We start from the raw sequence: 15865 nt of genomic DNA on the forward strand, positions 1-15865 counted from the left end.
AGAAGCCCGGACTCTGCCTCTACCCTTGGAGGTCTCCACCACAGACTCTCCGACCAAGGCAGCCGCGCGCCTCACCACCCCGCGGCCATGCCCTCGTTCAAGACGATGTAAGCAGCCACGAGCACAAACCAGGATATAGCTGTCCAATCGACCGACCGCTCCGCTCAGGCGCACTCGAAGCTCGCAGCGTCGTTCTCGTCGCCGCCCCGGAGCCGCGCCTTCAGCGGGTGCTGCCAAAACGCATCAGCGCTCGCGTCATCGCCACATACAGGGTTCAGGAAACAAAGAAAAGCGGACCTTGCACAGCGGGCGCGTGAACGCGACCCCGTCCGCCGCGCTGTCGTTGTTGAATTTCGTGGCGATGATGGTGTCCGGCGCGACGCCGTCCTCGACCCAGTGGATGAGCGCGGCGAGGATGTCGTGCGCAGGATCGTTGGGGACGGCCTGCTGGAAGGAGCCCCCAAAAGAGTTCGCGCCGTGTCCACCCTGCATGGGTTCTGTCAGTATCGCCTTGTGGCCCTTCAGGAACGGAATCGGATACGTACGAAGCTGCAAGCAAGCAAGGCTCGTCAGTACGCCTGAGAGGATAAGGCAGGAAAGAAGGGTCGTGCTCACCAATGGTCCATGCCGGGCGCGGGGAACAGGCGGTAAAAGTCGTCGATGTGCATGCCCCTGCTGCGGAGCGTGCGCGCGCGCACGGTGTCGTAGTAGTGGAAGCTGTTGCGCGGGCTGATGATCTCGTCCGTGAGGCCGACGTAGTGCAACAGCTTGCCGTTGTGCGGCACCGCCGCGAACGCGCTCAGGTCCGGGTCGATCGCCTGCGCAGATGCGTGTAGGTCTCAGTATATGAACGACAGTGGAGAGGAGCAGAAGGATAGCGTACGTCTGCGTTCCCGGGGTTGACGGCGTCTGCGATCTTGTACACGCTCGAGTTGTACTGGTCGATCGTCCAGGTCGTATCACTGTCTGCCGCGTCAGTATTCAAAAGGCTCGCGACGCTTGAGACTCATGGGCACGCACTTGAGCACCATAAACTGCATCCAGTTGGTGATGAGTGGATTGGGCGTCTCCCCGAGGAGGTCCGTAAAGTACACGTCCTCGCCGCCGAGGCTGAACCCTGTGAACACGAACTTGCCGTCTTCGAAGTAGTCCTCGTAGATTTTCGGGAGGATGGCGAGCTGGTCGGCGTTCAGACACGTCGCGGGGTCTTGGCCCGGGGCGCACGCCAGAGTCTCCGGGCGGAAGCTGGTTGGGGAGATTTTTAGCCAAGCGTTTGTCAGACTGATACGCAAACGGAAGGACGCACTGGCACACAGACGGATCGTTGATGACATTGTCAGTGACCTGTCACTCATGAGTCAGCCGCACGCCTCCATGGTCCTGAAGAAGCGAGAAAACGCACGCCGTCGAGCGCATCGCACTGCCTCATGACCTCCGGCGCGATCACGCCCTTCCACGTCGCCTCCGGGATGAAGTGCGAGGCCGTCGCGGGCTCGACGACCTGGGCGAGGTGCGCGCCCCAGGATACCAGGCGGGACATCCAGTTCGCGGGGGAGCCGACGACCTGTACAGGTTTCCGCTATTAGTCAGCGCGAGGGGAGCGGATGGACGGACGTGCGTGGTACTTACGGCGCCGTCGAAGCTGTCGGGGAACATTTGGGTTTCTTTCAGGCTGCGGGGACCCGGCGCGGATCAGTATGGAGTCGATTATGATGCGATGCGAGAAAAGGCTTGTACCCTTGGCGGCCGCCTGTGTTTATAGGGATGAGGAGTGAGCATCGAGACGGTCACGAAGTAAAGACTGCAAGCTTACCGGTGGAGCAACTCAGGTAGTAGGACCCTTTCGGGGTCTCACTGTAGAACTGCTTGATGATGTCCTTGCCTGCGAGAACGCTGAGGTGGACGGCTCTCCACCCAAAGTCGATGAGCGTATTCTTGGGAGGTAAACACAAACAAGCTAAGTACGAATAGAAGAAAGAAGGGTAAGGCCCACTTACGTCGTTATGAGGTCCGCCCCAGCTGCCGTCGAAGGAAGAGGAGTTATGGCCCCCGTTGGTGGCCACACCCGCGACTGTAAGACAAAAGGCGTCAGGAAAACAGAAATTTGCGGAGCGTGACCAGTGCAATCTGCTTACATCCTTGTGAGATTCGAGAGCCGAGCGCCATGACGTCCGCTAAAACATGTGTGAGATCCGGGAATCGAACACGGGCAAGCCGCAGCCGTTTCGTACCTCCTCCGGCGAGCCCACCGCCCCCGACGGTGAGCATTCGCTTGTTCCACGCCGTTACATCCGGGAGCCAGACCTCGGTGTTAGCAAACGAGCCTGCCGTAGCATTCGTGGTGATCAGCAACTGAAGACGGCAGAACGCGGGCAGGCTCGACGACCCAAAGCCGAGATAGCTGTTCGAGATCGCAACGGTCGTGTTCGCGGGGTAGTACGTCCGCTCCGCAACGACCGCGCCCGAGAGCCCGCGGGGAGAAAACCCCAGGCAGGCAGCTGATGGGGAGCTCTCAGCGCGGCGGACGGCATCAGCGCCGCGCATGACCGCAGAGAACTGCAGGACGCTGACGAGCACGAGGGCTGTGAGGGTGAACATGAGCGCGAGCTTGAGCGACGGTGTACGCCGCCAGTGCGCAGAATTTATAGCTCTTGCGCGGCCGACCGGAATATCGCTGCTGGTGTCGGCTGCCCACGCGTTCAACGGGCTCGGCCATTTCGCCGAGGAAGCGCTGCGCTCGACGTCTGGAGTGCAGTCATGAGGCGCTGTGCGCGGAGGATCTGAAGCGTGGTACTCGCCTAGAAGTGGTGTTGGCGAGCTTGAACGATCCGGCATCGTGAACCGGAGGTTTTCGAACGACAAGGAAGGTCTGTGAGGACCGAGGGAAGGTGCGCATACGACGTTCTTGTATGCCGCTTTGCGTGATCAGGGTGACACAGAGTTTGAATTACCTCGGTCCGAGGCAATCCAGACAACAAATCCTGGTGTACTCCGTGGTCGAGAGTATGGTGGTGGTTGCTACTGTGTTAGATCACGGATTGAAATCATTCAGCGGTGCAACTGAGGCCTACGCTGAAAAATCCAAGCAGTCTTGAAAATTCATTGAGCTTGAGTTATGCGGAGGGTTTGAGGTTTTCCCAGAATTCAGCTCAAGCAAGGCTGGTCCTATAAATTGATAGCTCCTGCTGTCTTTCTGGGGAGCACACGGGCGAACTCAGACAGGGGATGTGGACTTGTGTCAGAAAGTCAGATCCACGGGGTCCATTATCCGCGGACATGTCCGGGGGACATGTCCGCGCCTAGGCGCCCACGATGCGCGGCGCCAATATCGTCACTCTCAAGTAGTTAACGCTTGCCGCGTGTTGTGGCTCTTTGTCGCGTTTGACCACAGTGCTACACGGAGCGTAAACGCAATCAGTGGCTCATGTGGCTTCCTTACCTTGGGGATACAACACGGGTGGCTTGAAGGGGCGCTTCTTGCTCCCTCAGCCACCTTCCGAGTCGGTCGAGCGCCTGCCTTACTGACCACTATCTTAGATACACAGTACTGCGACTGATTCTGAATATATATGTATAGAACATCTCGTAGGTTGATAGCCACACGTACGTCGCACTAGGACGGACAATTATTGATGTGGCTTGAAGACCAGAATGCGTCAAAGAACACGTCCCTTGTCGGTCCTTCAATGCGAACAATGCCCGTGAGGTCACAGTGACACATCCGTGACCCGACGCAGCTTGTCCGCCGGATTGTCCGCCGGACATGTCCGCGGACAATTCTCCCAGTCGCTCAGACATTCTCACTTGTGTGGACGAGCGCATGGTCAATTCCTTCTCGGCTTTCTGAGTGAGTTTGGCCTCGGGCATATCCGAAGGGCATCCAGCGCTAAAGGTTACGTCAGAGCACGTGACCGTGGTGTCACGCCCCTTTGCCGTGGCCTGTGTCGCGCGCGACGCTTTGTTCTTCCTCTCCGACCGCAGATTACGCGCCGTTCACTTGCTTTCCTCGCCTTTTCTATCTGGAGGACTTTTAGAAAGGCAGCTTGACGTGGAATATTTGTTACCGAAGGCAATAGAGACCAAAACGCCGTGTGCGAAGCTTGCATTGCGCGGGAGTCGCTCGACCACGCGAAACAGGATTAGGGCCTGGTAAGTGTTCAATGCATACTTCCTCCACGGCGCAGAAAGTCTGGCTATCTGGCCTATATTTCCACGCTTGAGAGTGGCGGTGGCGGTGGGCATGGGCTGCGCGAATGGTGGACGGCGAACAGCGAGCGGTGAACGACTGAGACTCAAACGTGTCTGATTGTGTGTTTTCCAGGGTCGTACATGAATCCGCGTGCTCCTCCCACATACTCGGCAGCAGATTGGTGGAGACCCCATCAACCACACTCTCAACCCCCAAATATTCAAGCACACGGAAACCCGTACTATTCGCCACCCAACGCCTCGCCCCACAACATGGCAGCACCTCCTTATCCACCCTCCGACCCGACGCCCTTCAAAGACGTCCTGAGCGTGTTCGCCACCGCGCTCGACAAGGTCGACACGCACATGACCGCGCGGCTCAACCGCATGGAGATCGCGATGGGCAACATGGCAAAAGTCGCGACCGAGGCGCTCCAGGTCGCCACCAGCGCGCGGCAGGAGACGAAGGACGGGCTCGAGCGGCTGCACACGGGCGTCGTGAACGCGGCGAAGTGCTCGCTCGCGAGCTCGGAGAAGATCGAGATGATCCTGGGCGACGTGAGCGGCGATCCGGACGCCGATCCCGAGCATGAGCGCGCGACGGTGCTCGGGCGCATACGCCAGCTCGAGCGCGCGGTCGTCGAGCTGTCCGAGAGCGTGAGCGATCCGGATGCGGCGCGTGAGTGTTGCATAATGCCGTTGAGATGTCCTCTGAACAGTTTACAGGTCCGACCATTGTGAGGCACGAGGCTGGGGTGAACACCGACCCCGTCGTGCGCCAGTTGGTCGATGCAGGAGTCGACACGCTGCACCTCGCACCGCCCGTGGTATGTCTTCAACAAATACTCCCGACCCGCTCGAGGTTTTTGGCGAAATTCGACGTGGAATGGGTACTACGCGACGCTCGCGCCCTCAACGTACCGCACCCAACAAGTTTCAACGCGCCAGGCACAGTATTACACGCGCGAGCCTCGTATTCATGTCCACTGACGGGCGTCTATTTACGTGCAGTAATCCTCGCACCTCCAGCGTCGCCGGGGACGTCGCGCGGAGGCCGAAAACACTTACGGCGTGCGTGCGCGAACATCTCGATGCACGCCCTCGATGCCCACGCCCTCAGGCTCATCACCCGCAGGTGAGTGGAGTAATGACGCCGGCGTACCTGCGCGGAGTGGGCGTGGAAGACGAGTGCAATGGCAGACGTACGCACATGCAGCCGCTCGCGCGGAGCGTGTCCAACAAGGTTCAAAGCGACAAGTACGGTACTGCATGCTCGAGCCTCGTATTCACCTCTACTGACGGGTGTCTGATAGCTCGACCACGCCCTCGCAGCTCCGACCTCGCCCAGACGTCGGCAACACTCACGGTGAGCGTATTCGAACTTCCCGATGCAACCCCTCAACGCACGACATCATTACCTGCCGGCAAATGATACTTATTCGACAAACGCCGCCATCACGCTGAGATCTATCGCGAAATTCGACACGAAATCGATACCACACGGCGCTGCCAGCTACGGTAATACATGCAGCAGCCTCGCATCATGTCTACTGACGGACGTCTACGTATCACAGATGCTGGTCCGCTCTAGCGCACCTCCAGCGTCGCGGAGGCCGACGGCACTCCCGGCGAGCGTGTGCGAACATCCCTTCGCGCGCGCCCGACGCCCACACCGCCAGGCTCGGCGCTCGCAGGTGAGTGCGGTGATGCACGCCTGCGTACCTGGTGTCTATCAGCACGAGGAACGAGTGCAGCGGCGGACGTATGTACGCGCCTACGTCGAGTCAAGCCGCACCACGCACTGCGCACTGCGCTCTGGGCCACGAGGGGCCGCATCGGCCACGGGCAGCAGCGCGGACAGCGGTGCCGGCGTCCACGCACGACGTGTGCGGCGACGCGAGAGGGTGTAGGAAGCGCAGAGCAGAGCGGAAAGCAAAGAGGGGAGAGGAAAGCACGGGAGGCCTGATGCAGCCCCGAACCTGTCGTGTCCTGCAATATATACCCGCCCGTGCGCTAATCTCTGTTTTCGTCTTGTTTGCATGTCGCGAGCGTCCCGCGCGGGGCGCGGCGAGCCGAGCACAGACGCCGCCCCACGGATCTGTCCCTCTGCACACGCGAAACGGGGCGCGAATGGGGCTTTGGGCAGTTTGTTCGGGTCCCCGCCGTCGACGCGCGGTGTCGGGTGCCCCTCCGTGCGAGCGTCGTGGGTACGCGTCCGGGCGTCCGGGCGTCCGGGAGCCCGGAAGATAGGATGGCGACGGCGTACAGCACGTCTACAATGTCGTGTGCACGATGTCCTGCGTACACGCCGAGTTGTGTGTACGACCGTCCCCGCCGCTCGTCCATGGAGATGCACGCCGGACGCCGTCCTTGCCCATCACGCCCGGTGCGCAGCGCTGGGGCCTGGGGGGAACATGCGAAACACGCCGTGGCGGCCTTGAAGCGAGGCGAGCGTTGGGCGCACCCAGTGGGCCCTGCTCGTCCGCGGGGTAGAGCGCAGTCTCGAGCGTCACCTCAGCAGCGACCTGCAGCGCATGCGAATGCGGCGATACACCATCTCCCCCGAAGATGACCTGTTCTCTGCTCGCCCGTCGAGGCGTGCGCCAACTCGGACGCGGTTCCCGCCCGACATAGACACAGACTGAGATTGGCCGCGGCGGAGGCGGCGACGCTTGCGCCGTACGCGTGCCTCCCGACGGCTGGAACACCCAGAAATTAGCCCGAGACGGCCGCCCGTCCGTCGTCGAGCGAGCCCGGGAGGGGTATGTGCATCGTCGGCGTCCGGCGCGCGGCCGACGTTGCTCACCCGTCGTTTCGCGCAGGACCTGGCCCACACGGGTGCTCGTTCAAGGTCGACCGGGTGCGCCCTCGGTGCGGCGCGGACGTGCTGCCTACGTCGCCCGATGGGCAGAATATTACACGACGTGCGATCCGCACGTACGGCGGTGCACATGTTCCTTTACGCCCGCTGCAGACCGCCCCAGATGCTCGGAATATACGCATGACGCTGTGCCTGCAGCGCATGCACGAGCACAGAGATGCCGTTGACGTCCTTCGCCCGGAATACGGTGAACACCGCTGCAGACCCCTCGGTCATCCTCCGTCCCTTGCACCCTGAGCGAGCACGTTTTACGCAGCTGGATAGCTACTATTCCTCGCCTCCTCTATGTACGTTTACAGCTCGTCTCGACGCGCATGGCACTGACAGCGCCGTGATAGGACACCCCATAGGCGCCGTTAGAAAACATCTCCCGCCGGTGCGATACTGAACACTCCGCTTTGAAACGCGGAGAGCAGGTCAACATAGCATAGACGACAATGTGGCTGCATGCACGAAGACCCCGCAGCCATAGTTCGACCGCGATGTTGTTTCCTCCTCCGCCACCCTCTCCCGGCCTCCCATCCGCTCTCCCGCCACCTACGACTCGTTGGCGCGCTCCACTTCAGCGATGCACGGCACATACGACGCTTTCCATGCGCTATGTAAGTTCTCAAGTCGTCCAAACACAAACTGCGCTGACGACGTCCATTTTTCAGATCACCCCCGCTCAAAAAAAATCAACAGCACACTGCAAAGTGCGCGTATCGACGCCTCTCGCGCACATACCACATCCACAGAGCACCCTCTACCACCCGCGACGACCCCAGCGCCCCACGACAACATCCGCCGCGCGCACACCACACCCCATCCGCAGCCAACTCGCCCGACTCGCCAACTCCGCCCCGCCCCGCCGGCTCCCCCACGCGCTCAAATCTACGACGCACAGCTCCCATGAACCAGGGCGCACCCACCCCGTGAGTCCCAGCGCACTGGGGACAAAAAATATCTGCGCCAATTTCGCTCATTTCTTTGCGTTTTCCACGCGCAGATGCGCCGAAACGCGCATTCCGGCACGCACCCGCACCCTACCGCCGCGCCACTTGGCGTGGACGTGTCTCGGGACTGTCGGCATCGTCCCCCGCCGCTTGCAGGACTGTACGATGGCGGGATTGTGTGCCGCGTACGTCGGGACGGCTGCCCGCTCTCGGCGTGTACGTCTTGTGGCCTCGTGTGACGCCGCCGTTTCTGACATGCGCCGCTGGCTTCGATCGCAGGCCACACATCCCGCGACGACCCGCCGTTCCCGCCAGTGACGACTCGGAGGCAACCCCAAACGTTCGTCCGACTCGGTCGCCCATCGCGCGGCGGACAAAAACACGGCATGGACGACACGCCATTGGCCTACTCGTACGCGCAAGCAGCCCCGCGCTATGTTCGGAGTGCGACCGTTCCCCGCGAGCGGTCGGATCGGGTGTCGTACGTACTACGAGTGTTCGAGGCTTTGCACGCGTCGCTGACTCGTGATTCGCTCACAGGACGGCCAAGACGCGCACACACAATGCCGTGCGTCTTCGCGACGCGGTTCGCTCATGGGACGGTCGAGACGCACGCGATATCGTGCTAATTTCGACGCGATGGAGCGAATTTAAAGGGCGTGCCTCGGATACGTATGCGACCCTGGCCAACGATAGCGGATGCGGACAGGCCGCTTCGACCAGCGCCGCCGCTTGCAAGATTGCTCTGCTCGCCCGAGGTCCCGTATCGGGTACAATCTCACGAACCAGCACGTACGAGGGCTGCGAGCGGCTCGGCATCTGACGACAATAGCGGTACTCAAGACCTCGCCCCATACGCTACAACATCGCCTCGGGAAAGAACAGCCTTAGTGTATCGGACTCGGTCCGCGTGCACACAAGACAACACGATCCTGGTCCCGCACGCTACGCCCGGGACGCGTACGAGCCGGAGATTACGGTACGTACTCCAGTTACGTCTTACGCCCAGAGGCTCACTGTTCACCCGCTATGCGTTCGCAGGACCGCCCTCGAACATGCGCACGAAACTGGCCCTTGAGGTTCCCGGCGCGGCCTGCCGCGCCTCCGCTTCGCTCAACCGACATCTGCTGGCGCTCAGGACGGCTGAGCGCGACCCTGGTCGACAAAAATGGGTGCGGAATCCATGATATCGTCGCCAAGATGGTGCGACACGGCGGGGGCACGGGAGCTCGATATTGTACTCCCTCGGCGCGGACGTCTCGCGAGCACCGACGTGCTCGGATTCGATGCACATCTGGTACGTAAGCAGACAGGCACGGCACTGTACAACAGACATCTGCGGCCGCGACGCCGTTTTCAGATTTGTACAACCCTCCGTATTGCAAATGACATAGCACGGCACAAATTGCGCATGAACTGTCCATTCGTGTATGTTCTCCGGTCATTTCGAGCACCTACCGCTCCTCGTTTACGATGTCCCACTCCCCGCGACAGCACAAGCAGGACCTCGCGCGGACGGCCAAACGAGACCGACCCGCACTCGAAATCCCGCGGTACCCCCTCAGGACCCCAACAGTTCTTCGACGCTCTTCCTCAAGCATTTGCCGAAACAGTGGCGGGACGATAATGCTGTGAACATCGGCAGACCCGCGTCGCCCAACGGCTCGATCTGCGCGCGAAGGGAAGATTGTCCTTAACTTCGTAGGGACTATGTTCGAGCACCGAACGTGTCCCACACTCACGACGCCGCGAAATTGACTTGTGAACGTCTCAGTAAACGGTGAGTGGTCGCTTGGAGCGCGGACAATCACACTGCCTTGCTGACGGCTTGTCCTAGTCGCGCGGCGACGGTCGTATTAGGATGCGATACGAGGGTGGGAACGACTCGTTCGATCGCGTTCTCCGCCCCCCTGATCGCTTTGCAGCCGCCGCGCGAACGGTGCGAATGAGTGCTTCCCGGTGGATCGCGACGCATCTCCCCCTCGGGAAGCTTACGAGGACATTGAACCTCGGCCGCGGCGTTTCAGGCGGGGCGCAGTGTTCCGGTGGTCAGGACACGCACAAGCATCGAAGGTGAGTGGTACGGAGGCCGATGTGGGTGTAGACAGCGAGGCAATGTCGCCTGCGCGACAGGATGCAGAAGATACGCGGCGGCGGAGCACTCGATTGGCGTAGACCTGCGTGCGAGGGCTCGGGGCTGGGACTCGGTGGCTGCCCGGTGTATCGTTCCCCGCCCGCTGTTTCGTGTCGAGAATACGTTTCGGACCCCAGATCTCGCGCCTGAAGTGCTCGTCTCCGGTCGGATGCTATGCGAGGGCGGAATTCGCGGCCGCCGCGCCCGCTGGGTGGGACTCTGGGAGCACCCGCATGTGTCCTTGCGGCCTGCCCATCGTGCACGTCCCCGAGCCCATCTCGCGTCGCGCCGACGTCTGAGGGGAATGCACCATACGTGCTCGACGCTGTATTCATGTGGCTACGGGCAGGGTTCGCGGCTCTGGTGCTGTACACTGCTGTGGCCGGCGGCCCAATGCCCCCCATTTTCGGCTCTCCCGCCTCAATAACGCTCCTGCAGCGCTCGTAAACGTGGCAGAGGACGTCTATGCACCGTTTCGCATGCATCCAGCACCATTTCCGCGCCCTCCGCGAAGATTGTATTTGTATGATGTATGTCATTTTCGGGCACTTTCGTGTGCAAAGTGCCTTAATTCGAGCATTCCGCCCCACCCTCGCCTCGTATCGCCGCCTCGACTTGCATTCATACTGCCGTAACCCCGCGGAACACTCTCCCGTCGCGTTGCAGCGCGTACTGACAGTTTGAAATTGCTCATTTTCTGCATTCCAGGTGCCTGGCCGCCGGCGCCCACACCGAAGATCGACTATTGCGCCCCCGTACCCCGTCCCAGGCCTCCAAAAATGCGGCCACATGAACCATCGCACCACGCTGCACGCTATCGGTACGTTTTGCGTCCCCTGCTGAGACGAAATCCCGTCAGCTCTGGGTACAAGCTCGGGAAGCTTTGAGCTTCAGCCACACAAGATCGGGCATTCCAACTTGCCCGTGCCCCGCACCGTCGCCTAAACTCGTACACAAGCCGCCGTGGTCTCCCTGTGTGCTCTCGCATCGCTCTCGAGGGCGGGTGATCGTTTCGCACATTGATACGATCTTTCGCAGGCTCCTTCGTGGTTCGAGTCCGACGCCGGGAGCACACCGACCCTGCCGCATCGACAGCGCCCCAGGTGCGTCTGGAGACGCAATCATGGATACTGCAACTCCACTGCGCGTGCGCACAGGGCGCGTACCGCGTTCTACGCGAAGATGGAGATCGACTCGGTGTCGGACACTCGCATGGGTGAATTACGAAGCCGGATTGAGCATCCCGCCCCGCCCTTGCCGCCCACCGCTACACACGCCCGTGTACACAATTGTGTGAATGCCCTCACCCTTCGTATGTCTCCTCCAAGCCTGCGCAGATGTTTCCAATCTAATCTACACTCCAGGACCGAAATCCCATGCTCACGGTGGGCACATTCAAGTTCTCGTGCATTCCTCGCACCCATCTATGCGGCTGCACGGTGTTGTCGATCAACGAAACGACGCTTGCTCGGTTGCTCCTGATCGACGAAGCGCAGAGCAGTAGTGTCATGAAAGTATAAGGTACACGACTCGGTTTCTTACGCATCATACGGTGCTCACTCCACGGCGATCCGGGCATGCAGAAACATTTCGCGCACCGGCGGTCAGCGCGCCCACGCGCTCACCTCCGCTCGTCCCGAACGGATAGCACCGAGTCCCACGAACAGAACTACGGCGTTCCGAAGGCTGGGCGCGCAAGCGGGCATACAGAGCAACTGGACGCGGGAACCGCTTCGGGGTGCGCCGATTGCGCGCGCCCTGTCTCGTCTCGCATGCCGGCGGCCGCGCAATATCCGCTGGGTCATCTGGAGGGACAGCGACGCGTCCCAAGAGCTGGGAATCGAGGTGTACAATTTTGAATAGTCGCACCAGGCTGTCTCGAGTGTACATAGATCCTATCCCAATAAAACGCGTGTCCCGTATGAAGCGATTGCCAGAGGGGATGACAGTGGACGAGCTCGTGGCTAGCAGGGATGTGGACTCAGGGCACAGTCTGCTATCCGCGCGAGCACTGAATGTAGATGGCTAGATTGTCTCTCCTGTCATGCCGTTCGCTCCTCGGGCCGTACACCTCTTGCTGCCGTCGGATATATATTTTGTACCTTATTTCTAACATGCCTACTCGCTACCGTCGTGTACGGAATGTCCGAGGTTATCAACAGAGGAAGCGCGTCCTCGCTCTCGATGTGCTGACACATTTTGAGCGTGACCGTGGCCGTGTCGACTTTGCGGAGACTCCTCGGGCTTGGGGTGCGACCAAACCGTTGCGTAAGTGCAGCCTCGTGTTACCGTTCGGAAGGCCATGTTGCGGGGCCTGAAAGGACACAAGCAAGTAGATTAGTGACCGTGGACTCGAGGTCTAAGGAGATGCGTGCAGCGCGTACGAGCAGGGTGCGGACTCGGAGTCCTCGGAGACGGCGGATGCCCAGACACGGAGTGGGGCGCGCGGTGAAAGTGCGAGCCGAGAGTAGTGCAGGGTAAGCTGCGAGCGCCCCGAGAATGCCAATTATGATGTTCGGTGCGGGAACTGTACGCCCTGAGTGAGTGTAATGTGAGATCGAGAAGCATGAGATAGTACCGACTGGTTCTCGACTTTCCCTGAGGCGATCGCGCGGCCGCTTTGCAATCAAACCCTGTCTATCTCCCCAGGTTTGATACGATGGGGCAGCCAATCCAGGGCGACACGAGAAGCGTTGGAATGAATCGAACACTTACAAGATTTAGTACAGCAAGCAATCCGGACATGAGTTCAAGCGCAGGGTTGGCGGATGAGTCTGGATCGTATTAGCGCACTGAAAAGCTACTTTCGAGCCTCGAGACATGGTGCCGAGCATGGCGGCATGAGCGTGGCGAGAGTAAGTACATGGCCGATCGAGGAGAGCGGCGAGTGGCCCTGCACTCAAGCGCTCGCGAACCACACTGTGTTCCCGATATAGCAACTGAGATTGACCCCGCCTCCGGGGTCATTTGCCACGTTCGCACTTTCCACCGCTCCGCGAGGCAGCCGCCGCGGGCGCGAACTGGAGCTATCGCCGAGGCACATCATGAGCAACATTTTCCGCCAAGGAATAAACGGCGGCCGTGCGCGTCGTGGCGCTGTGGGTATCCGGGTCGAGCAGTCAACTTCAGTGCCGGCTTCAACACACCGGCGGGATATGGCGAGAGCATTTGTGGCTTGAATATGACTCGCTCTGTCTTGTAATGGACCTTATACATATGAGTACAAGTACAATACTTTACAGAAGCATCAGGGAAATAGTCGACCGGGCATGGGAGAAAGGCTGTATGGGACATGCAGGCTTCCTGCCTGTCCCAAACACCCTTTCCCAGCATGCCCAGCTCCGTCCTGGGCAACGGGCGGTGTGAGTGCGTGAGAGGGTAACTTTATTATCCCTGCACGGTCGGGCGACCTCCGAAATCATGATATCAGGCGAGAACAGTCGGGGTGCCGAAAATCTAAGGCGTTCCAGATCAAGTGAACCTAAGAGGGAAATACCAAGCCTTTCCAGAGCAGGATGCGGCCGGAAATCACACCTCCGGGAGGAGCTGTGCGGGCACCTCCCGGAATTAACGACATATATTTTTCCCGGGCGGAACTGCCAAACAGTTGCCGCTCGCGTACATGACCCTTGCGCGCCATCTTCGCCGTGCTCCCACACACCGCCCATTTGTGACCGCCCGCAAGGCTGATCGGCACCGCCGGACCCTCCGGAGAGCTGCTCGGAATGCACAGTAGTAAGCACAACAATTCTGCAGCTCGGCAGAACATCTCACCGGGACGTCTCCCGCTGGTCTGGCCTCCTCGCCGTACTGCACCACCTCCGTCGCACCGGATGTTGCCGTCCTCGCGCTAGGTGTGTCACCAAGTAGTGTTAAAAATATATTGACAGAACGTGCAGGATACCTACCCGAGAGAATGTCCCGCCGCCGTCATTTGCTCCCGCCATTGCCACCTCTGCAGCTCCCCTATGAACGACCCACTACGCACCTCTGCACTCCACGCGCGCACTCCGACTTCGAAAGCCAGCCGCGATGCGACCTCGCGAGCACGCCCGCACAACATCCCGCTCGACCGCGCCGTTCGAGATTGCCGCACCCCACCTACCATGCTGCACTGGCTACGAGCCGGACTCGCGTCCTCCGAGTCGCATTGGTGCAGAGGCCTATCGACATCCTTGGTGAGTTGCTCCGCCGTCGAGAGCAACTATGTACTCACCGCCCGTACACAAGTTCAATGGAGCTCCGTCGGGGATCGAGAAGGCTGCATCTCGCCGCTGCAACTCCGTCAAACGAGGCCGGTGGCCGCCCATAGCGCGACGGGCATCCGACAGGCAAGCAGCCTGCGTTGCGAGCGACGATTCATCGCCTGTAAGCACACCACATCGCGTCGAGACCCTCCCGGCACTCACGACAAGCACCGTCCAGACCGCTGGCTGCTGCGAAGGCCGCGCGCGAGAAATTGGTGTAGCGAACTGGAATCACGCTGTCAGCACGTTCGCACGCGATGGGCGACGTCTCGTGTACCACCGTGGTACCAACAGACGGGTGGCTGCTGCTTCACAAAGTCCGCACGCGCGCTCGACATCCGCATGCGCCTTGATGTCCGCATGCCCCTCGACATCCTCGCACCCATCGACGGCCGTGTGCCCGCTCGACGTCCGCACGGCCATCGTCGTCCACACACCCTCACCGCACGGGAGACCTCCGTGCACCTATTCCGCGCGCATGTCAGTTTTGACGCACACCGTCGTACAAGACGTGCCTACGCATGCCGCCGCGCCCTCCTCGTGACCGCTTTGCGCACGCCGCCAGAGGACACGCACACGACATCGCGACGCCTCGGCGCAGGTGTCTTCATGCCGGCTTCCGCGATGCCGGCGGCCCTGCGCTGCGGTACAGAGTGGACACGCGAAATGGGAGCTCTGCGAGTCGAGGGCGCGGGCAAGCGACGATACCGTCGAAGGTGAGCACACTTATCACTTGCATCTGTCGAGGTCTACTTACCGAGGCTTGCAGGTCGCTCGCGGGCGGCGAGAGCGCGCGGGCGAGAACGAGGAGGCTGGGGGAGACACTGCGGGACGGCGCGCGACGTTTGCCGACCCGGTACGGCGGTGGACGTACAAGATGGGCCAGGTATGACCACCGGTTGGAGAGGGCGGTCGGCGCCTATGCACGACATCGGTCTTGCGGGCCGCGGTGGGCTGCGTTCCTTCGTTCGAAGTCGAGCGCGGGTACGAGAGCGGCGATGAGGTGGGGCGAGACGAGCAGGGCGTGAGAGGACAGAGAGGGGGCGGATACAGCCGGTCTCGTAGGCGGATCGAGAGTAAGTGCGTCGACTTTGCGGAGAGCGCGGGCGACAGATACTAAGAGATCGTGATAGTGCAAGGAGTCGTCGGCAGAGCAAGAGAAGCGCGGAGAGTAGCCGCCAGAGCACAAGCGAGCGAAGGGCGGCGCGGGACAGCGCAGAGACGGCGTGGGCAAGGCGGAGCAGGGAGATGGACAGTCCTCGGAGCGAGTAGATACATGGCGAGCGAGCACGTGTAGTAGGGCGTCGTCGAGCGCAGAGAGTGGGAGCAAGGACACGAGTCCGGGAAACAAGGTCGTGGTCGAGAGACAAGTCCGAGTCCGTAGGCGCCCGCTCCTCGTCCTCGCGCGAAGTCCCTGCGGCCTCCATGTATGCACTCCCCTCTGTCTTCTCCCAGAACCCTCTCCTTTCTCGAATAGAGC

At 60.9% G+C, this 15865-nt stretch overlaps 4 protein-coding genes across 4 annotated transcripts; 2 read left to right on the forward strand and 2 right to left on the reverse strand.

Annotated features, from left to right (window-relative positions):
• Positions 1 to 164: 164 nt before the first annotated feature.
• On the reverse strand, positions 165 to 492 carry TRAVEDRAFT_51390 (tannase-domain-containing protein; the record flags this gene model as incomplete). Its single annotated transcript, XM_008043868.1, has 2 exons — positions 165 to 230; positions 298 to 492. 2 exons carry the CDS (start codon positions 490 to 492, stop codon positions 165 to 167), a joined length of 261 nt encoding a protein of 86 aa, XP_008042059.1.
• Positions 493 to 521: 29 nt separating this feature from the next.
• Positions 522 to 2822, reverse strand: TRAVEDRAFT_74143 (tannase and feruloyl esterase; the record flags this gene model as incomplete). The annotated part of the gene is made up of 13 exons (XM_008044238.1): positions 2799 to 2822; positions 2232 to 2744; positions 2136 to 2174; positions 1998 to 2071; positions 1814 to 1934; positions 1738 to 1750; positions 1630 to 1672; positions 1403 to 1564; positions 1307 to 1344; positions 1021 to 1245; positions 884 to 962; positions 616 to 818; positions 522 to 549 (listed from the first exon to the last, which is right to left on the reverse strand). Exons 2-13 carry the CDS (start codon positions 2596 to 2598, stop codon positions 522 to 524), a joined length of 1392 nt encoding a protein of 463 aa, XP_008042429.1. The 5' UTR covers positions 2599 to 2744; positions 2799 to 2822.
• Positions 2823 to 4461: 1639 nt separating this feature from the next.
• Positions 4462 to 4929, forward strand: TRAVEDRAFT_23001 (uncharacterized protein; the record flags this gene model as incomplete). Its single annotated transcript, XM_008043570.1, has 2 exons — positions 4462 to 4845; positions 4915 to 4929. The coding sequence occupies 2 exons, from the start codon at positions 4462 to 4464 to the stop codon at positions 4927 to 4929; spliced, it is 399 nt and encodes a 132-aa protein (XP_008041761.1).
• An 8865-nt stretch (positions 4930 to 13794) lies between these two features.
• TRAVEDRAFT_31052 (uncharacterized protein) lies at positions 13795 to 15680 on the forward strand. The gene is given in 8 exon segments (XM_008043633.1): positions 13795 to 13854; positions 13913 to 13988; positions 14047 to 14316; positions 14369 to 14506; positions 14564 to 15101; positions 15155 to 15461; positions 15519 to 15636; positions 15654 to 15680. 2 exon segments carry the CDS (start codon positions 14171 to 14173, stop codon positions 14448 to 14450), a joined length of 228 nt encoding a protein of 75 aa, XP_008041824.1. The 5' UTR covers positions 13795 to 13854; positions 13913 to 13988; positions 14047 to 14170; the 3' UTR covers positions 14451 to 14506; positions 14564 to 15101; positions 15155 to 15461; positions 15519 to 15636; positions 15654 to 15680.
• The last annotated feature ends 185 nt before the right edge of the window (positions 15681 to 15865 follow it).

Source organism: Trametes versicolor, assembly GCF_000271585.1.
Source record: "Trametes versicolor FP-101664 SS1 unplaced genomic scaffold TRAVEscaffold_10, whole genome shotgun sequence".
NCBI classification, from domain to species: Eukaryota; Fungi; Basidiomycota; class Agaricomycetes; order Polyporales; family Polyporaceae; genus Trametes; species Trametes versicolor.